Source organism: Varanus komodoensis, unplaced genomic scaffold (assembly GCF_004798865.1).
Source record: "Varanus komodoensis strain SLA01 unplaced genomic scaffold, ASM479886v1 scaffold4, whole genome shotgun sequence".
NCBI classification, from domain to species: Eukaryota; Metazoa; Chordata; class Lepidosauria; order Squamata; family Varanidae; genus Varanus; species Varanus komodoensis.
Genome location: NW_025335941.1, coordinates 20201501 through 20224701, shown reverse-complemented (window position 1 = coordinate 20224701; position 23201 = coordinate 20201501). Strand labels below are relative to the sequence as shown.

Sequence of the window (23201 nt, the reverse complement as noted above, 5' to 3'; positions counted from 1 at the left end):
TTGCTGCTTAAAGTCACCCTCTGTGTTGTTCTAGCTTCTCAGGGAGCAAACTAATCCTTTCTGAGATAACTGTCCCATGAAGAGCCGAGCATTATTATTTCCACTGGTATACCTGGTTATCTGTTTTCCACCCCAGAGAAGAGGCAAGCTGTTTCTTTCCTTATAACTCACAGAACAATTGAAAGATGGAAGGGGAATAAATAATAAAAGTGTGATCAAATAAAAGCCCATGCAATTGAATAGCACATGTGTAATTGTCACACAGTGAAATAAAAAAATGGAAAATGTTGAAAGGAATGGACATGAGGTGCTATGCAAGTCTGTTCATGTAGGAGCTCCCAGCAACATGTGCAAAACTCTGCGAGAGCATTGTGCTTACCACATGGCAGTATGCAACAGTTTATGATGAAAAATGGAATGGCTGGTTGTTGTTACAATCACACACACACACACACACACACACACAAACAGAGAGAGAGGGAGAGAGAGAGAGAGAGAGACTCTTGCCTCTTAGAATCTTTGTTGGGCCAACACCCTCATAAATGCTTAGCGTGTCCACATAATTCTGGGTATGAAAAGCACTAAAGTTGAGTTTAATAGACTGGTCTTGATTTACACTAAAACAAACAAAAATAGGACAAAATGTTAAAACATGTAATAACTATTCCACTGTATTGAAATTGACATGATCCATAGAAAGGTATAAAGAGCAGGTATTTTTCTATTTATAAAAATTATTACTTGGATTTCAGTATAAAAGCCTAATGCAGGTACAACCAACAAAAAACAATAAAATCATAAAAATAAACCAATCAAAAAAAAAAAACACCCAATAGACAGACAGACAGAAACAATCACATATGGCAAAACAGGAATACAGAGTTCAACAATTCACATAATGCTGTAATGAAATAAACAAATTCAATCAAAGACTTGACTGAACAAACAGGTCTTTAGATGTTACTGAAAACTTGGAAGAGTTGGTGAGAACATCTCTATTAAAGCTACAGTCCCTGAAGGATTCATGCAGCTACCATTTTGAACAGGCAAATCCTGCCCAGGAGTTGTCATGCCATGTGAACCCAGTAAGAATGGGTTATGCAAGAGTGGAACCTACCAACCATGGGTGTCACTACTGTTATGTTGCCAGAATGCTTGACAGAGATGTAAGATGTAGTGACTGCCCAAAAACCAAGGGGAAGTTTTGTTGAGGCCAATATGATACATTGGAAGGATTTAATACTTTCAATATATGAGTGGTATTTACTGTATTTTTAAATTAAATATGTAATATTTTAGTTTTAATTTTTATTTTGGCTGTATTTTGTGTGGTCCCTAATGGACATTCAGCAGTTTAATGTTGATAGAGACTTCTGTTTTACTTTTATTCTTTTTTATAGAGTTTATGTTTGGTTGATAATACCATGATGGTTGAAATAATAAATAATATTCCTCAGAAAAAGTTAAAAGCAAAAAGTACAGCCATTGATAATAACTTTAACATTTGTTGACCGGCACTTTTTTTCATTGCAATATCTTGTCGCAACACAGCTTACATCTCCCTCCCTGCTGTCAGCGTGTAAAAATGGATCTGATGAAATTAACAGTTCATACATTTGATGAAATAGACTATGCCCCCAAAAGCTTATGTAAGAAGGAATGTGTTAGTATTTACAGTGCCACAATATTTTTGTTGTTCCATATGACATTGTCCACTTGGAACTTAAGAGCCGTGCATTTCTCATTTTATATCTTCTTTCTTCTGTAATCATGAACATCTGGAATACCCAAACTCTGCATGTTAACAGAATGGCCACTTCATAAGGAATGGAACTCACACAGCTGCCTCTTTGAGAATTTTCATCACATACAAATACAGTGTGTACAAACTTTTAGATGCAACAGATTGTATGACTGTACCAATACTTAAGTAATACTAAGATACCTCAGTTTGGAATGGCTAGATATTTATTTTGCTTTGCTTTGCTTTGGAAAGACATTATTCCAGAGAAAACTCATTTAGAAAATGATGGAGCACAGTGGACTGAACACGTGTGCCAGGTGGGCATAAATCTGACCATCTGAAAGTGATACATGAATATCATAGACATGATATCATGAACAGTCATACCATATCAGAAACATCCCTCATTTCCATTGATATGTCTTCCTTATCTTTCTACGAATACAAAAATCTAGAATGTTCAGAATGTAACCATGAACTTTAAAACTGCACATTGCTTTGAATTTGATAACTTATTTTCCTTTCTGGTTGCATTCCCCTAAAGGGATCAAATATATATCAAAATGATAAACCACTACCATTTCAATATGCTTGTCAGTGTCAGTTTGGAAGGTTCAGTGGACTACATTCTTATAATCCTTCTTTATTTATCCTTTTGTTACCACTTGTGTAGATAGAAGAGGCATGGAAAATGGTATCTGACAATAAAAGAACTCTGGACAAATGTGGGGAAAAGTAACTCAGTAAGGGATATTTGGTTAATTTAATATGATGAGGTAATTTGACTGCAGTCCAGTTATTTTCTGCATTTATTAAAAAGAATAATGTTATTATATCTTTGTTCAGGAAAGAAGCACAACATTGACTGAGGAAATGAAAATATATGTTTTATAAGCAGAGCTCATAAAAGTGGGAAGTTTGCAAAAAAAAAAAAGTCAAAACAAATTAACAGATTATCTTGGACCTGCTTTAGATTAAAATTTAAAATAATGCTTCTCCTTCGGAGGATTTTTTTCCCATAAGAAGCAACATGTGTAGGTGATCAGTATATTTCTGTCATCATGTGGACTGGAGATATCAGGTAACATGCAATTTGGTGAATGCTTCCAGAAATACCATACACCCCCCTTAAATGTACATTGTAGTATTTGATGAACTGGAGCTTTTTTGCTCACCACAAATTTTAATATTCAGTCCTGCCAAATCAAATGTAAATTATAATATTTGTGAACTGAAAAGATGCTAAATGAAAGTCCTATTAGTCCATTTATGTGCACCAGCTTGCCACATAGATTAAAATATATCCTCTTCCACCCCAGAAGTTTTCTTAGATAGACAGAAAATGCTCCAGAAAATAGCTTGCTGGAGACACCTATGAGGTAGGGATTTAAAATGTTGACTCTGTTTTATTCCAAGCCTCAAGAGGCACTGCCTGATTTGGAAAGCATGCATATTTAGTATAGATTTTTGCATAGAAAAAAGTACTTGCATTTCATCTGCAAAAGCAAATAGACTCTAAGATGGAACATTGTGAAGTGACTTACTGTATAATCCATCGGCAAACAATGCTTGAATTATAGGGCTCTGGATAATTAATAGAATGGAAAGATCCGGAGGAGCCAGTCAGAATAAATTTTCCATCACAGGATGTAGCTGTAAATAAATAATCATTATCTTTTCAATTAATTGAAAGTCAGAAAGAGATTGTTGCAATCTCTGATCAAACTGAAACAAGATGGTGTTTTCAAATCATTCCACCTAAGCAACATGGTATGAAAAGAATGGCTCCCCATCCTTCCAGTTTTGAGACAAATTGTTTATGTTAGCAGACAGAATATAGGTTCAAGTTCTATAATTTTGTTAAGGACTAAAATGTCTTGTTTTCAGGTGTCCCTATTCTACTGTGTGACATTCAGATTGATTTTCAGTAGCATGAGTAGCAAAAGATGGTTAGTAGGTGACAGTAACTGCTACCAACACTCCAAGACAGGAATGGCAATTCCTGGCTTCTTCCTTGAATTTCCTTTCTCGACGGTCTTTATCACTCCCTTAAACCATTATGCTAGAAAGAATATATTAACAATCCCTAAAAGACCTCTTCAGATGGAGAGTACTCTTTATACAAGAGACAGGAATCACATGCCTATGGCAAATATTCCCTACATCTCATCTTGAAGTAATCTTGTATTCTGAATATGGAGCAACAAAGGCTTACACACAATATTCAAATGAGACCACAGCTTAGTTGATCATGTTTCTTCGTACCAATTCATTAAAATGTTCTAAGAAAATATTCTTATCATTAGGATAATGGAGAAAGTGCTTAATTTCTTCACAGCCAATCCATTCTAAAAAGCTTATGATCCAGATTTGGTCATGCTTGGAATGTATTCACTGAAATCAATGGAAGAAGTCAGTCACAACCAGTTTTGTTGTTGATATGTGTCTTCAAGTTGTCTTCAACTTATGGTTACCCTATGAATGAAAGCTCTCCAAAATGTCCTATCCATGACCACCCTGCTCAGTTCTTGTAAATGGAAGGGCCTTCCTTCCTTTATGGAATCAATCCATCTTGTATTTGACACAACTAATTTAAACCCCATTAATTTCAGTGGGCCTAAGCTAAGCACAACCAAGCCCCTATATCTAACCTAACCTAACTGTGCTGAAAGGTTACACAAAGTTACACACACACACACACACACACAGTGCTTTTTTTGTCATAGAATGCACCAGAATGGAGTTCTGGCACCTTTTTTCAACAGATTTTCCAAGTTTTAAAAGTAACTTTTGAAAATTTGATGTTTGGTCCATGTAGATTTGAATCGCCCTGTCAAGCATAGCAGGTTGGTGGCAAAATCGTTAAAATGGTGCACGCGGGCTGCTTGTGTGTTGAATCCGATGCATGCGTACGTCGTCTGTGCTGGTTGTGATGCTGCTGCTTGGCTTGTGGCGCTGCTCGGCTTGTGATTGGTCCTGTGGTCACACGCTGAGTGCTTACTGTGGGCGGCGACCGTTATGTTTTGCTACACAACTGACGTGTGTGGGTGTGTGTACAGTGATTGACTACATGTGAAAGGTAAATGATTTCATGAGTTCTGGCACCTTTTTTCTTACAAAAAAAGCACTCTGTGTGTGTGTGTGTGCGCGCGCGCATGCTAGTGTTTTTTTAAATGGAAGGATACCCCTACCCCACTATAGTTCTATGAGCATAACTTCTTTTAAATTAAGCAATAGCTTAATAAATTTATTCAGTTTTTCTACATACCGCTACACCTTTTCATTTTACTACTATTGACAATGTTTTAGTGCAGGTATGCTTCAGACTTTCTAAAGCTGAATTTTGCCACGGGGCTCTGGTAGAGACATTTCATCATTAAAACTAGGAAATAAAGGTTAGCTATGTCACCTGTTGTCTGCATTTCAACTGAGAATTTAATTGATTTCACTGGCTTCTGATAGCAGCAGGAAGAAACTGTTAGAATCACACTCTTCCTGTACTATATCTTTATACCTCTAGCATATGCTGAATTTGCTAAAGGAATAATAATGGGGATTGAATAGCACAGGGCACAGTTCTACCAAATAGGTTCTTTTGTCAGCAAGAATATTTATAAAACTGCTCTAGCTCTTATTGTTCAATTTGACATAGCTCCTCAGACACCAGATCATGTTGAACTATTATGAAAAAGATATGACCCTTTTGGGAATGGGACATCACTGAAAAATTACAAACCAAGAATATTTGGCATCCATTTTAGCAGTGCAGATGGTTTACTTCTGTTCTTGTTGCTGTCCCCTGCTAACTGCTAAATGAACTAAGAAGCCTAATAGAGCTCTTCATTTCCAATGCTAAGCATTTAGGAATTGTTAAAGTATTAGACTGTCATCACACAAGACATTTCAACTTCCAAGCCTTCCAGAGAGCATGTTTTAGAGAAAAAGTAAATGAAATTGAAACAACTTTGTTATGTGTATCATTATGACCTGGTGTGCATGTTGCTGACAACCCACCATTTTTTAACCATGGGTTGCTGAAGATACAGCAGGAGTGAATATGGGTGTCAGATCCTGCCTAGTCCCACTGCAATAAACAATGGATGTTTATAACGATAAACAATAAACATATGTATTGCAGTGGAAATGGGCAGGTACACAGGAACCAACCCATAGGTCCTCGTGCACAGATAGGGTCTATGTATAATCTCTGTGATATGCAAAGCCAGATCTATGAGTGTAACATGAAAAAAAGATATAAAACAAGACAATGAAAAGTGTTTGCACATTGACTAACTCTAGGCAAACAAAGCATTCCTGGTTGGCATGATAATCTGGCTCATGATGATCAAATGAACTCAACTGGAAATGTCCAGGATTTATAATAAACAGTGAACAGTAGCTCAAAATTCCCAGAAGAGAGCAGGATGGAGGTCTACATTTCAGGGAGAACTTCCATGGATACAGGAAGCTTTCCCCTGCAGAAAACCAGCCTCTTCATCAGGCAGGTGACAATGGTGATGCTAATACAGTTATCCTGACTTTCCCTAGTAGTGCAAATAACAGTTTCAAAACCTGAACAGGGCTTTAAGTTTGGCATCCTTTTGTTCCTTGGCTACTACAGCTACTTTAAGTTCCAAAATCCACATTACATTCAATCTGAATCCTGGATTTGCATTTTACTTAAGTTTTAGCTCAAATACAGGTTGTGGAAAAGCAACCAGTTCAGGATTGAGAACAAAAAATATGTGGAGTTTTGTTTTGCTTTTGTTCTTTTAAAACTGCAGCTCCAGCAAAAAAAACTGCCTTTCCATTTAGTTATTTGCATAGTAAGGGAAGCTAACACTGGCACTAGTATTTGAAGGAGATAAATAAATGTGAAACTAAATGATGCATTTCATTGTAACATATATTTTGGCCTTAAATCTTCACAGGTCCTGAAGCTAAAGCTGGTGTTATTCTCCAGGTGTCTTTTTCCAGCCAGAGTATGGAGCTTTGGTGAAAGCCCAGAGGAACTACCTCATTTGATGATCATATTGGTAACAGACATAGTATACACACGCAGAGCAAATCTCCAGCATTAATTCCGAGCAGTGAAAGCTGGTTCTTACATTTCAAAGCATCACTACATTGTAATAGAGATGAATTGCATAAATTCCCTTGCAGACTGGAACATTTTTCCATAGGACTAATTTTACTATAGTAAGTCATTTATCATTGTCTGCATAAGCAAAAATGTATGGATAAATCTCTTTCTTTCCCTGCTCTATCTGCGCGCGCGCGCGCACACACACACACACACAGACATTCCTGATAGGTTAAACAAATACTGTTGTTGGGTTTGTTGTTTGTTTGTTTTTTAATAGTTCATGACGTTGAGAGATTCACAGAGGTTCAAAGGCTAATAGTAGAAGCTTGGATTCTTACCACATACTCTTTTGTATTCATCAGAACCATCTGGACAGTTTGATACTCCATCACAAAAGTATTCGCTTCCTATGCAGTTTACACCATCAGCACATAGTTCATCAGGAGGCAAACATTTCACTAAAATAATTTTGTAAAAGGAAAATGGCATTATGAAAAAAATCTGCTTGTTTTTGGCTTCTTTAAATTTCAAAACAGTGTCTCTAATGTATGAAAAAAGTCACAAATCTTCAATTTTTTCTCTACAACATAGTTATAGAGAAAACATAGTTATTGTTTGCATTTTCAGTCCAGGTATTTAGAAATGAAGCAGACTTTAATTTAAATCTGTGTCTAACAACTAGACCTTCCTTTCTTCTTCTATTTTTGTTTTTTCCCTCTTTCTAGAGAAAGTTTCCTTATTCTAAAGGAGTGGGAAACTTTAAGATCTGGACGGGGTTCCTTACACCTGTTCTAGAAGGATATAGAGTACAGGGGGAAAGATACTGTTCCTAGAAACAGATTTAAATTGATCTTCCTGCTCAGTGGGGACATCTCCTCATCACTGCTCCCCTTAACTGAGACTATAAATGGCATTGCCAGTGGCTTTCCAAGGGTTCAGCTTGGACTCTATCTTACTCCTGCATGAAAATCTCCACGACTGAACCTGGAACTTTTTGTATACAAAGCACTTAGCCATGTAGCTGCACCAGAAATGAATCCTGAGATGTGGTGTCAATAAAAAATGTCCATTCTATTTATTTATTTATTTATTTGGACAACTTGTATGCTGCCCCATTTGCATAAGCCTTGGGGCGGCATCTAATACAGAAATAAATATATTTCTATACAAAATACATAAAATACTGGAAACATCCTGGCAGCAGATTTAAAATCAATAAATAAAATCAACAATTAAAATGACGTTTAAATAAAAAGGTCTTGACCTGGCACCGAAAAGCAAATAACGACGGTGCCAGGCGGACCTCTCTGGGGAGTGCATTCCATAGATTGGGCGCCACTGCAGAGAAGGCCCTCCTCCGGGTACTCACCCTCCTAATGTCCTACACGGAGGGCTCCCGAAGAAGGGCCTCTGCCGCCGATCTCAAGGGGCGGGAGGGCACGTATGGACGCAGGCACTCCTTTAGGTAACCAGGTCCCAAGCTGTTAAGGGCTTTGTAGGTGATAACCAGCACCTTCAATTACTATAGTACTATAAATTGCACACAAAATCTTAGTTTTGAGAAGATACTAGACATCATTTTTTCTGTTCTTTTTTTGGGGCATGTAACTTATGTATCCTGACTAGATGTGTCATTGCAAACTGAGAAGTGAGTGGCAGCACGTGACTTGGGGCGTGTGATACAAACAAACATAGATCAATGCAAATCACTAGCTTTGTGTGTAGAGATATGGGAATATTGTGTTTTGTAATGTTTCCGCATTCCAGTTGCATATATCAGTATATAGTTGTGGGTGGTGGAACAAAATTCAGGGACTGCAGCACAAAGCACAACTTGTTGAGATAGGTTATGTGGAGGGACCATATGTTGAGGTTAGTTCTAGTTAAAGTTCCTTGTTTTAACACAGGGCAGAGAATTTGTGACCCTTCAGATGCATTGGGAATATTCCTTGATATTGACTATGTTGGCTAGGGCTGATGGGAACTGTGGCCCAAAACAACTGAAGATGTACAGGTTTCCCACTTCTGCTGTAAAAGGAAAATGTGGCTTTATACCTTTCCATGAGCACAGCTTTGCCAGTGCTGTTACTCAACGTATGCTCTTCAGTTCAGGGTTTTGTAAAGTTCACTGACAAAAGCACTTTTATTGATATTTATAACAATGCTTACAAAGGACAAATTTAATTTCCTTCTTTTTTTCTGCATTGCAGAAAACTAAACCACAATGCCATCTGCTGGAGAAAGAATGTGATTTTATCTTAAAATGTTTTTCTTCTATTGCCATTTCTCTTTCCAACACAGAACAATACAAATATACCTTCATAACAAGCTTTCTGAAGTGTACCTTTATGAATAAATGACCCTAATATCCCCTAAGTGATCCAGGCTCTGGTTATCAAAATAGATCTATAGTTGAACAGACAATATTGTTCACATCAGATTCTAGTCTACTGGTTCATCGTGAAAGTGCAGATAGAAAAGATAATGAACAAAGTCTGTTTGGAGTGCAAATATACCTAGTATCATTGATCCAAAGAAATCCTATTTTATTATGATACAGTGTATTACAGACCTGATGATGTCAAATAACTGGATGTCAAATGACTGCCTGTACTAAAAGTTCCGAGACCTGCAGAACAAAATAAAATAAAAAACCAGAAGACTGAACATTATTAAAGGCATGAACATTCCCTTGATTCACCCTGAAATATTTATGCAATAATATGAAAACTTATAATAGCTTTGGCTCTTGGAAACCATCAATATTTTGTCCAGATTTCCAATATAACTACTGGATACATTTTTATTTACTAACCAGGTGTTGTTGAAGGACTGCTAGTACTAAATGCTTCCATATCTGCAAAGCAAAAATACAAACATTATTTCTCATACGTATTTTATTTCCATTCATAAGTTTTAGGCTTATAAGTTTTAGGCAGCAATTTGAAAAAAAGTATATGAATTTATTTCCTTGGCTAGCAAAGATCAATAATTATTTTGTCCAGATTTCCTCACTATTAGTTGCTAAAGTTTGTACATTAGTAGTCCTGTGGTCAAACAGTGTATCACATGCACTGCACTAACTAAACCTGAGAATAATTCACAGACAAGGAGGCATCCCATGGGTTCTCCTCTCACACCTTCCTACTTGGTCCTCCAGCCAGTATCCTACTGCACTTGGCAGCTTAAAGCACCTTGTAGTCCCTTCCTGCTTTTTTGGGGGGGGGGGGGGGGCGATTATAAGGAAGGGTCCTGTTCTAAAATACACCATTGCAAGATGGTTACCTCAGACTCTGAGGGCTTCGGCACATGAAGGAGTTTTACCTGCTGCATGTTGGGTTCCTTTGTATCCTTGTGAAAGAAAAATGTATCCTTAAGATGGAGTTCTTTATTTCTTGTATTTCTCTACTTTTCTATAGAATCTATTAAGCCACCCCAAGGTGACACTTTGGTATATCTGTAGCATCATAGATTTTTGTTTGTTCATGAGCATGTTGTTAAAGTTTATCATAGCTTAAAATTCACACCAGGTTTTAATTTTCCAGATTTTCCAAAAAAAAAAAAAAAAAAAAAAAAAAAACACACACCCATGAAAAGGCTAGAAAATTTGGGAGAGGCCTTGAAAGATAACTACTTCATGAAAAGGTCTTGCAAAATTCCATTAGTGAGAGATCAAGATCATAATAAATGCCTCATGTAGAGAAGCCCTGAATAAGAACTGGAAGAAGAAGCAGGATTGAAACTCTTAGCTGAATTGCCAAGGCTAGCAAGTTCCAAAACCAATCTCAGTGACTGGTATGAACCAGACCACCTCTGATTCTTGGAAAGATGGTTGAACAAGAATGACCAGAGAAGGAGGGATGTAACATAATCAGTCCCATTTTCCAAAACCAGCTCAAGATAGCAGGTCAATTGAGTAGTGTCTCATATTCCTACCATCTGGCCCATAAGAAGGTGGGACCTCCCTGAGGATGAAGCTAATTCCATTTGGTTGAAAATCAGGGCGAGAGAATGAGTTTGGAATCTATTTCTTGGCAAGAGCAGATAACTCAAATTAGCTGCCCTCCTAACTTAGAAACATAGAAAAATAGCAAGTCAGAAGAGGTATCCTGGGCCATCTAGTCTGACCCCTGGGTCCAGCTGGCTCTGCTCGTGATATGCCTACCACATGCATATCCAGCCTATCCTTGAACATTTTCACTGATGGAGCTTCAACCACCTCCTGTGGAAGCCCATTCCATACTCTTGGATTTTTTTAAGAGCAAGACATTTGCACGATTTATTAATTTATTTATTTTTGGTTAATCGTTTACTTGGACTTGCACAAGTTCAGAGATGTGTGCTCATGGAGGTCCATAAGGAGGTCCAACTGGGAAGTTTCTTGTGGGCAATGTCCTGCGAAGTGTCTGCTTATTAAAGCACAGGAGGAATCAGCCTTGGAAGCTGACACAGAGAGGCTGCAAATAAATCCGTTTTGAACTTCTCACTCTCTTCACAGCTGTTAAAATGTGAGATGTCGGGAGAAAACAAAGCTGCAAGTAATCTTTCAGCATGACCAGTAGATAATCAGGTTTGCAGTGAGAGCCTCTGCTGTTGTTGCTGTACCTGAGATTTTTCAGGACTCTATCATTTTTTCTACCATTTCCCAAGTTTCTAGGCACTAGGAAAGTACAAGTGACCTAATTTACAGGAACTTTGTCAGCTGTCAAATCTCAGGCTTTCTTTTCAAGTTTTTGACAGGGATAATTAAGGTGGATTGGCAGAAATATGCATATGCTATGCATATGTCCTATAGAAAAACCCAGGAAATATTTATGGGTCAATGTTCATGACTGACACCTGCTGCACTTTGACAGCATTGCACATCCAGGATATTACCCACATGGATCCTCCCATTTCAGACTCCACAAGCATACAGCTCCCTGCTTGCACAAATCCAGCTAAGTATCTTTTAAAAATGAAAAAAGAGGGCAATTGTTTTTCACTTAAAAGGGGTGGGGTGGGGTGACACCCTCTCCGATGTGCTGCTTTGGCACCTGGAGGTGGCTGCCACTAGCTGACAATTTGGAGATCTCTCTCTCTCTCTCTCAAACACACACAGGATCCAGGCAGAGGAGGAAAACAGGGAAGAAACACCACAGTGAGTAAAAAGAGCCAGTTATGATTAATACGAAAACCAAAACTGGAAAGAAGGCCAGGTAACAAAGAAAGCATACAGGCAGGTACCACAGAATTACAGGGAAGGCATCAGGAAGGCTAAACCTAGGAATGAATTGAGGTTAGTGAAGGATGCTAAAAGCAACAAAAAGCCTTATTCAAATATGTCCATAGTAAAAGATAGAGGAAAGAAATTAGGATTCAACTATTAGAAAAGGCAGAAGTGCTCAATTCCTACTTTGACTTAGCTTTTTCCCAAAAGAAGATCTGTGGTCTTCCTGATGAAGGGGTAGTATACACTGAAAGAGCAGGATGGAAGCTCAAGATTTATAGCCAAATGGTCAAAGATCATTTGATTTTGTATAATGTATACAGATCCCCAGAACCTGATGAAATCCATTCTAGCATCATAAAGGATCTGATGGAAGAACTATCAATGGCACTGTCTATTATCTTTGAGAAATCTTGGAGAACAGAAGTGTCAGATGACTGGAGAAAAACTAATGTTGTCCATATTTTCATGAAAGGGTGAAAAAAAAGAAAAGAATCTGGGAACTGAAGACCAGTTAGTTGATCATCAATCCCTGGGAAAATTCTGGAACAGATTATAAAGCAGTTCATTTGCAAACATCTTGAAAACAATGCATAGATTACTAGAATCCAGCATGAATTTCTCAAGGACAAATCTTGCCCGACTAATTCAATTTCATTTTCAGTTGGGTAATCTCCCTGATGGACTGTGGGAATGCTGTGGACATAGTCTTTCTTGACTTCAACAAAGCTCTTGAAAAAGTGCCCCATTATTTCCTGATTAGCAAACTAGCAAAAAGTGGGCTAGATGGAACAACTATCACATGGATCCACAGGTGGTTACAGGATCAGTCTCGAAGAGTGGCTTATCAATGGCACCTTCTCAAACTGGGGAGAGATAGCAAGTGGGTATCTGGGCCCAGTCCTGGGCCCAGTGCTCGTCAACCTTCTTTATTCATGATTTTGTTGAGGAAGTCAGGGAACAATGCTCAGATTTGTAAATGATGCAAAAGTGGGTGGGATAGATAATACCCTGGAAGATAGAAACAAGATTCAAAGCGACCTTAATAGGTTGGACCACTGGGCTGAAACAACAAAATGAAATTCAATAAGGATGAATGCCAAGTTCTCACTTAGGAGAAAGAAACTGAATGCATTGTTACAAGATGGGGAATACTTGGCTGAACAATGCTGCAAGTGAGAAGGATCTTGGCATTGTTGTAGATCACAAGCTGCATATGAGTCAATAGTGTGATGTGGCTACAAAAAAGAGCAGCGCTATTTTAGGCTGCATAAATAGAAGTATCACTTCCATCTCCAATGAAATACTAGTTCCCCTCTACACAGCACTGGTCAGGCCTCTTTTGGGTAGTATATCCAGTTCTGGGCACCACAGTTTAAGAAAGATGCAGACAAGCTGGAAAGGGTTCAGAGGAGGGCAACAAGGATGATCTAGGGGCTGGAAACAAAGCCCTGTGAAAGGAGATTGAAAGAATTGGGCATCTTTAGCCTTGAGAAGAGAAAACTGAGGGGACATATGGTAGCATTCTACAAATACTTGAAAGGTTGTCACAAAAGGAAAGGCCAGGATCTCTTCGCAATCATCCCAGAGTGCAGGGCACAGAATAATGGGCTCAAGTTACAGGAAACAAGATTCTGGCTAGATATCAGGAAAAACTACCTGGCAGTAAGAAAATGGAATCAATTACCTAGGGATGTTGTGGGCTCGCCCACACTAAAGGCATTCATGATGCAACTGAACAGCCATCTTAGAGGGATGGTTAACTTGGTATTCTGCACTGACAAGGGGGTTGAACTCAATGGCCCTCTGGCCCCTTCCAGTTCTACTATTCTATGATTCTTTGGTTATTCCAGCATTTTGCTGTTGGTTGAGTGGCTATCGCTGAGAGTGACCCAGGTGATTTTAGAAAGAGCAGTAAAGAGATTCTGTTTCTCTTCTGAGTAACTTATTCACCACTTCCCACAAAGCACAGTGAGATCACTTACTTGGGTTCAGATGTCACAACAACCAATTATGGATTCAACAATCCAGCTATGGGTTGTCAGGATAGCTTGTTGTCTTAAACAAGCTACCCTATGGAAAATGGTCCAGGTTCACATGATGGGCAACTCATAATTGTTTGGCATGCACAATGGGTTTTTGTATCTTACAAATCCAGTCAATTTTGCAAAAGAGATTGTATCGCAGTTCCATGCATGACCACTAAGAACTAAATCATATTTCACTGTATTAGACTTTGTCACTGTATTCACTTAGTCACACTAAATGTATACAGAATTGCAGCCTAGGGCTTTGACAATCACACTTGCTGGAAAGTAAGCTCCACTGAACACAGTTACGTGCTCTTCTGCGTAATCATGTATAGGATTTTGCTCTGCCATAAGCTTATTTGCTGTACCCTCTCACGTGGATTTTCATGAACTATGAAAGAACATAACAACCTTTGATTTTATAAATATTTCTTTACCAAGATTTATAGGGCCATGTGGGAAAATATGCCTGATTTTCTTCTGTGGCTACTCATTCTGATAAATGAACACATCATGGATTATATAAGATTACATATATTTTTTTCTGCAGAATTTCAATGCTTCCTTCTTTGTAGTTCTATCTCTGTTGCAACATGTGCAAGCCCTTATCCAAGAATGTATGGAAGAATTTAAATGCTATTTTTCTTCACTTTGCTTGGAATTCTTATTCTAATGCAACATTTTCTTTCAACTGCATGAAATGTGCATAGGACAAAATAAAATTTCTGATTCTGGAATATATTTGTCAATGGTTTGGATCTGGACATATTGACCAGCTTAAGTTCCATTGTTTCAATGGCTCTATTCTAAGCATGACTAAGTCTGAATCCAACCCTTTCAGCAGTCATCCTCTGATATTTTCAAGTTCTAAGCAAATAATTGCAAAACTGAGTCAGCAGTTTCAGAGGATGCATTAACTTAATGATAGTAAGCGACTGAGGCTTTTGGTAAGACAACCTGGTCTTTTAGATATTGCAAAAGCCAGGTCATGTTTAGAGTTTAAGACCATTTAAGTCTAAAGTATACCCAACAATGTTAACATGCCTGTACTGCAAACACCTGCATTTTCAATTTCTAGTTTCCATAACAACCAATTCCATTTGGGACTTCAAATACTGAATATAAAACATACTAGGTATGAAATAGCCATACAAAATATAATATCTCAAATGCAAAGTGTTTTCAGATTCTATAGATTCAGACTAAGGATTAAATTTTCAATCAAAAGTATCAATTATTCAATCATAGCTAGTACATACAATATCACATATTATGTAGCTGATTCATTTCCTAAGAAAGATCAAATGTAGACTCTTGAAGGCTGAAAGTATATCACCAGATAATAAGTGTAAAGCAACACATATGATTGATGATTGATTGATTTGTGCTATTTGTATACTGCTAAAATCCTTAGGGTATACTATTAAAGCAGTTTTCTAACCCTATTTTGGGGTGGTTTTTATGAAGGTGCAAAGACAATTAAATGTGTCAGTCCAATCTTTATCCCACTGAAATCATTCTCATCTTTCCTGTCCCAGTTTGTTTGTTTGTTTTTTTGTCTTTCTTCATGTAACAAATTCAGCAAAACCATTATTACGGTTTTAGGTCAATAATTTAGGATAAGACAAGCCAATTTTACTGAAAACTACAGAAAAAACTTGCTGGCATGACTAGTCAATGAGCATTAAAGGTAAAGGTAAAGGTTTCCCCTTGACATGAAGTCCAGTCATACCTGACTCTAGGGGGTGGTGCCCATCTCCGTTTCCTAGCCAAGGGAGCCAGCGTTTGTCCACAGACAGTCTCCGTGGTCATGTGGCCGGCATGCCTAAACACCGAAGTGCATGAAACGCTGTTACCTATTTATCTACTTGCATTAGCTCCTTGCTAAGGGATGCAGGTGGCGCAGTGGTTTAAACTACTGTGCTGCTGCGCTGGTTGATCGAAAGGTCACCGGTTCAAATCTGCACAACGAGGTGAGTTCCCAATGCTCAGTCCCAGCTCCTGCCAACGTTGTAGTTTGAAAGCATGCAAATGCAAGTAGATAAAAAGGTACCACTTCAGTGGGAAGATAACAGCGTTTCGTGCACCTCGATGTTTAGTCATGCTGCCCACATGACCATGGAAACTGTCTGTGGACAAATGCTGCCTCCCTCGGCTAGGAAATGGAAATTAACACTGGCCCCTAGAGTCAGACATGACTGGACTTTAATGTCATGGGGAAACCTTTATTTGTTAATGGAAAACAGCAAAACAACTTTTTTATTGCAAAGTTTTAAATTTAAACATTTACCTGTTATTTCTATGCTGTTTGCATCAATGCTGAAAGTCTGCAAAAGTTCACTTTTATTTCCTTTTATGCCAGAAGCCAGTTCATTCTTTATCTTTTTATCAGATACCCATTGTAGAAAGGAAAGGTTGAATAGTACAATAATGCTGCCATTTCTGTCAAGTACCTCCCAGGAAAAATAACAACAACAACAAAAACTAAATTAGACAACAAAATATAGTGTTATGCCTTTGACTCTCTTTATTACAGTCACTGGGCCTGTTACCAGGTAACAAATGGGTGGTCAGAGACTTAACAAAGGAACATTAATGTTCCTTGATGACCCTAAATCTCTCCCTTGCTTTTACAAGATGGAACCCTTCAGTTTAGGGGTGGGGCAGAGAAATGGTTCGTACTAACTGGAAATTTAGAGATAAATAGAAGTGAACATTTTTAGCTGCAGTCAGCTGGATGAAATAGTGTGCTCTTAGGGAGTCAAGGGAAATTGAGCAGTCATACTGTCTACATTTGAAGTCTCCTCAAAAAGTATGTTCTGCTGTATGTTTGTAAATGTTACAATGATATTACAAAGGTCTCTCATCCAAACTAAGTTCATCCAAAGGAATGCCAGCCAGAGGTCTTTGCTTGCACTTCTGACCTTACTGGAAAAAGAGAGGTAAACATTGTTTTGCAATTGTCCTACTAATGCAACTATTCTCTAAAACATGATAGGCAGTCTGGTGCCCTCTGGGTGTTTTAGAGTACAACTCATGTATCACCCAGACTGTATATCCAATAGCCAGGAATTGGAGGGAATTGTAATCCATAATATCTGCCAGGCACTCACTAGTTTGTCCACCTGTATTACCTGAAAAGGATTACTGAAAAGACTGTCGAGTTCAAGGAGGAAGAAAGAATATAGGATATTGAGTGGATACACCGAATCTGTGGTAGACTACTTCTTTTTTAATTAGGGCAGTACTTACTGGACCTGTGGCATATTTTGGAATTTGAGAAATTCTTGTGGACATCACCACAACATGTCAAAACATTGGTAATCTAACTGTTGTATATATGCAGCAGAAAATTTTGTTTTGCGTGTATTGGACACTAAATATCTTGTTAATCCATGTCTGTCTAATTTGGTTAATTGCTGGTGGTGTAATACACTAAGGCTAACTTTAAACATAGGTTTTTGCTAGTGTCCAGGAGTTGCTTCTTTTGAAGGGAAGATATTATTTACACAGATAAATTTTGTGCTGGAGCATTCTTTAATAATCATTGCTGTACACATTCTGAAATTATTTGCCTGCTTTGTAGAAATTGTTAGCATCAGTGGATTTTAAGAGCCCCTTTGAGAGTTAAAATATTACAACTCTGTAAGGATTAACACTTACCTCCTGGAATGCAATGGACTGAGTACCTTTATTTATTTATTTATTTATTTATTTATTTATTTATTATTTAAAACATTTCTATGCTGCCCCCATCGCATCAAAGCCTTGGGGTGGCTCACAAAAAATACATAAACAATAACAATATTACAATTTAATAGAAATTTTTTTTAAAACCCCCGGTGCATTCTCGGCTAATTTAAAATCCTAATAAATACAATAATTTAGCAATTAAAATAAGTTTTAAATAAAAAGGTCTTAGCCTGGCGCCGAAAAACAAATAACGATGGCTCCAGGCAGACCTCTCTGGGGAGAGCATTCCATAGGTGGGGCACCACCGCAGAGAAAGCCCTCCTCCGGGTACTCACTCTCCTAATATCATTCATAGAGGGTTCCTGGAGAAGGGCATCCATTGCTGATCTCAAGGGGCGGGAGGGCATATATGGGTGCAAGCGTTCCTTTAGATATCCAGGTCCCAAGCCATTTAGGGCTTTATAGGTCATAACCAACAACTTGAATTGGGCCCGGACTTCAATCAGGAGCCAGTGGAGCTGACGGAGAACTGGGGTTATATGAGAACAACGCCCAGTTCCCGTTAGCAAACTGGCAGCTCTATTCTGCACCAATTGAAGTATCTGGACCATCTTCAAGGGTAGCCCCACGTAGAGTGTGTTACAAAAATCTAATCGGGAAGTTACCAGCACGTGTGTCACTGTCCCCAGGCAGTCGTTCTCCAGGAAGGGACGCAGCTGATGTATCAGCCAAAGCTGAAGGAAGGTGTTCCTTGCCACCGCCGTCACCTGAGCTTCTAGAGACAGCTCAGGGTCGAGGAGCACTCCTAAGCTGCGAACCCTCAGAGGGAGGGTAACCCCATTTAGGACAAGTCCCCCATCCCGAGGCCCGAGCCACCCACCAACAGGACCTCCGTCTTGTCTGGATTGAGCTTCAGTTTATTGGCCCTCATCCAGCCCATTACTTCAGCCAGGCACTGGTTCAGCACAGCCACTGCCTCACCTGGATTGGTGGCAAATGAGAGGTAGAGCTGGGTATCATCAGCATACTGATGATTCCGCAGCCCACACCTCCTGATGACCTCTCCCAGTGGTTTCATGTAGATGTTAAATAGCAAAGGGGACAAAATGGACCCCTGCGGAACTCCATGGCATAACTGCCATGGCACAGAGCCATAGTACCCCAGCACCACCTTCTGAAATCAGCTGTTGAGATAGGAGTGGAACCACCGCCACGCGGTGCCTCCAACTCCCAATCCCACTAGCCTATTCAGAAGGATACCATGGTCGATGGTATCGAAAGCCGCTGAGAGGTCCAGGAGAACTAACAGGGACGCACTTCCCCTGTCTCTCTCCCTGCACAGGTCATCGTACAGGGCGACCAAGGCAGATTCAGTGCCATACCCGGGTCTGAAGCCTTACTGAAATGGGTCCAGATAATACCTTACAACAATCTCAATATTTGAACAGATGGCATACTGACATCACCTTTAAACAGATAAAGGCATTTGGTCCACTTCAGTTGAAGCCTATGAATAATTGCTAGAAAGTTGTATGCTGTGAGTCAAAGACCCACATAATGCTTAACTTGGGCCATAGCCCAGTGGTAAAAACATGTTTACATGTAAAAGATTCCAAGCACAACCTCTGGTAAGGTTGGAAAAACCTCCTGCAATGAAACCTTGTAGGGCTGTTGCCAGTCAGTGCAGGCAGTGTTGAGCTAGATGAACCAATAGTTTAATGTGGCATGAGACAAGGTCCTATATTCATAGTGACATTTATTTCTAATAGATCCAAAACATTTTCATTTAGAAGTCAGTTGAATTTAATGTTATGCCAGCAAGAAGAAGTGAATCGTAGGATAATGTCTAATAGGAAAAAAAAGTCCATTTTACAGACATTAACCTATTCTTAGGTAAATACAGAAAATGACTGATCACTCAAAATGAGCAAATGAGCTTAAAAAATAAAAGGAAGGAATGCATCCAAGACTACAGAGGCTGTTTGAGCAATCAGTGAGTAGGAGTGCAGAAGCTGAAGCTAAATAACAAGAAGAGCTGCCTATTTGAACTTTAAAGAGTAAATTGAATTCCATTTTAATTAGCTGGACTGAGATTACCATAATTCTTGATGCACATCTTTTTAATGTGGCAAGTCTTAGCACAGAACTGGCTAATTGACCAGTAATTCAAATGTCTTCTATTGGCAACCACTCAAATATACTGTATTAAATGTTTTACTGCCAGAACCACACATAAGCTTTCATTTTATTGCTTGGACATCTCCTCGGTTGTTTATGAGAGCATAAGTTTATGTATCTCTGAAACTTTAATAAGTCTAATATCAATGTATTATTTAACTGGACCCATGTATGGTTCCATTTATAGGTCTAGGCCTATAAGGATACAATATATTTCATGTACCTATTGCTATGCATCAAATATCACTGCCCATCTCCAGTGATGACCTATCCACATTGTCAGATTGGGTATTAAGACTTTACCAGGTCTTTCCTTGTTGTTATGGTCACACTACTTTTGGGAGGGGTGTACAAAGAACTTAAAGAAGATGTTTGCATTTTGTGACTGTCTGCAGCAGCAGTGCTCAGGCCTTCCAGAAGAAAATCGGCTGCCCCAGGCATGACAAGCATGTAACAGAACCATCCCACTGAAGTTTGCCAGCAATTGGTACACGTGGGCGTACAGTCTCTGATTTTGAAGTCAGCATACAGTCTTCAGGACCAGTAGCCATATATAACCTTCTCTGACATGAAGATCAGTGATAGGGAGAAACGTAGAGTGATAAGGTCACAAACAGATGCCACCATGTATCAAAAGGAATTCCCCCCTTTTTTGTCTTTGTTAATTTTCTTACAAGGTGGGGGAGAAGAATTTGGGAAGCCATAGCTCCTGATTTAAATCAAGGTTATACATCATAGGATGAGCAAAAAGAACATGCTAGTCCTTATCTATACAAGAAGGATTACATGTAGTTTAACTTTCAGAAATGGGTTTTTGACTTCCCAGTTCCGAAAAATAGGAGGAGTCCCTACATGCACATACTGAAACTCCAAATCTTTATGCCAGAAAGAGCACCATGGTGGTGACTCCCTAAAAGCACAGAGCACTACTCTAATACGATGTTTCTGTGTGCACTCTGTGTGCACGTGTGTTTGTAATGGATAGGAAAGAAATTCATTTGGAAACTCACTGAATTTCACATGTCCAAACCAATATGCAATTCATGTATTATTCAAAAATATGAGCAAAGCAACATACAAAAGTATAACATATCAAAATGCTTACAAAAAGTGCACCCTGGGAAAATATGTACAGAAATGTGAATATTGGAAATGTATATAAAAATGTGACTGATCTTCAGGGCAACTTTAAAAAAATCATAAAGTTCCAGAAGAGTCAAAGAGTCAAACAAGGAATCAGAATTTGAATATGTTGACCTTGCCATGGCTTGTGAAAGTGACTTTATAATGCAGGGATGGGCCACTTTGGCCAATTTGGGGTGGGGGGTGGATTCCCTACTGCTTCGACCATCTAGAAGTCTTCACACACTAGCAAAAAAGAAGGAATGAGCAGGATACGTTAGAATTGAACATTTTAAGCCTCTGTAACTCCCACACTGTCTTAGAATGAACACGTAAGCTTGAAAACAAGCTAAATGGTTCATCCCAAACCTAGCACAGTATCACTGATTTTTGGCAAGAAGCTGACACATGTTCTCCTTTAAAAAAAAAAAAAAAAACAATAGGGAAAATGGGGCAGGTATGAAGCAGGTATGGGGCTGTACTGGACTTAATGGTATATGGCCTGCATGTTGCTCACACTTGGTAGAACATAATCACACAACACAAGGATACAGCCAAAGGGGAGAAAGAAATCACTTTTAAAAATGCCTGCAAACTTTAAAGGATTCCCCTCATTATACTATAGATGGTAGAGAAGCACTGCATACTGTGAAATGGAGGTGAAATCAACCTATCTGAAAAGATGAAACCCAATCATGTCTTAGCATGACTTAAGATGCTTCTATTCTCAGTCTTTAGGCTGAGTCTTGGGATTTTCAGCAATGTATGCTTTGCCCAATATAATTTCTACTTTGTGTCCTTAATTTCAGTCACTCTCAGTATTGATTTCTCTACTTGAAGCAATATCTAGATTGAGGATGATGTGTGACCATATCATTATGCTTACCGAAGTGAAGGAAGTTTTCCTTTGGTTAAAAATCAGCAGTGACCTTTCTTATTTGAAAGAATTCCTGCCAGCAGACTGTCACTGATACAGCTGTGCTCTTCAGTAAGAGGTGATTAATCCTATCACGGCACAAAGCAAAGGCTGCAATATATTGAAAGATTCTTCCTTTTAATTTCTTAAATGATGTTGATAACCTCCAGGCTAAGCAGAGTAAATAAGAACTTTTTAATGATATCTTTGTGACTCATCTGACTTTCAAGGATGAAATAAGAAGCTAAACACAAATGCATCTGCATTCAAACAATGCTGGAGGCATCCTATCCTTGCAGAAAAGCAGGGAACACAAAAGATCAACAGGCTGAACATACATGATGGGCTAGTTGGAGCAGATTAGTAAATCCTGCTTTGCTGTCAGTTCCCCAGTGCTTATTTGAGCAATCCTGGCTTGCATGACAAGGTAACCTATGGTGAGTTAATTTACTCTCAAGGTGTTATGTTGTACCAGCCCCTACCATAAATATGCAATTCCCAAGCAGTGGCTGCTGTGTTTGTTAATCCAGCAAGCAGAGGTTATCTCAGGGCTCAACAATATTAGCCCAACCAACAGTCTGTTGTAGGGTTACGCAGTTTATTTGGACTTCAGATACTGGCATATCACACTGGATTTGTTGAGTCATCCTGACAATCTTCAATAACTCTTTTTTGGAGTTGCAAATTCATAAATGGTACCTGGTAAGCACTGCTGTCCTCAAGAATGAATTAACCCATGAGGGGTTGTACTGCCTTGTGAACTGGCCCATTGTCTTGGTGTCTAATTCTGTGCAGAATGCTGTGGGGGAGCTGGGGCTTACAGGAATGATGCATGGACAGTATTAGCTGGAATGCTGATGTCATCTGCTTTTGGTGCTGATGCCAACTATCCCTGAGCTTAGCAGAAAGCCTTGTGGTAGCTGAAGAAAACCCAAGTTTTCCCAGCAACAAAGCATTGTTCCCTGCAATGAAAAGTATTTTTGGATAGCTTAGAATAGGCATTGAAAGCCTACAAAAATGAATAGCAACAAGGGTAGCTCATTAACATTAAATCTAGATTGGATGCACTGCTTCTCTCACATTGAAGCCAGCAGCCTCTATTTCGTGTGTTTGTGCGTTTGTGTGCCTGTCAGTGTAAGGAAAAAACCTGTTATTAAAATTGCAGCATGTTGGGAAGAGAGGTAAATCTACCCTGTCTCACTGTAACCTTGATGAAATTCACC

General features: G+C 38.9%; 1 protein-coding gene across 1 annotated transcript in view; it reads right to left on the bottom strand.

Annotated features, from left to right (window-relative positions):
- The window catches only part of TMPRSS15 (transmembrane serine protease 15), a 66887-nt gene that overhangs the window by 36069 nt on the left and 7617 nt on the right, over positions 1-23201 (bottom strand). Inside the window, exons 4-9 of the mRNA XM_044441752.1 lie at positions 16360-16511; positions 9646-9687; positions 9421-9459; positions 7169-7288; positions 3289-3397; positions 508-617 (exon numbers count right to left, since the gene is read on the bottom strand). Of these exons, the coding sequence (XP_044297687.1) occupies positions 508-617; positions 3289-3397; positions 7169-7288; positions 9421-9459; positions 9646-9687; positions 16360-16511 (572 nt within the window). The remainder of the gene's footprint in view (positions 1-507; positions 618-3288; positions 3398-7168; positions 7289-9420; positions 9460-9645; positions 9688-16359; positions 16512-23201) is intronic.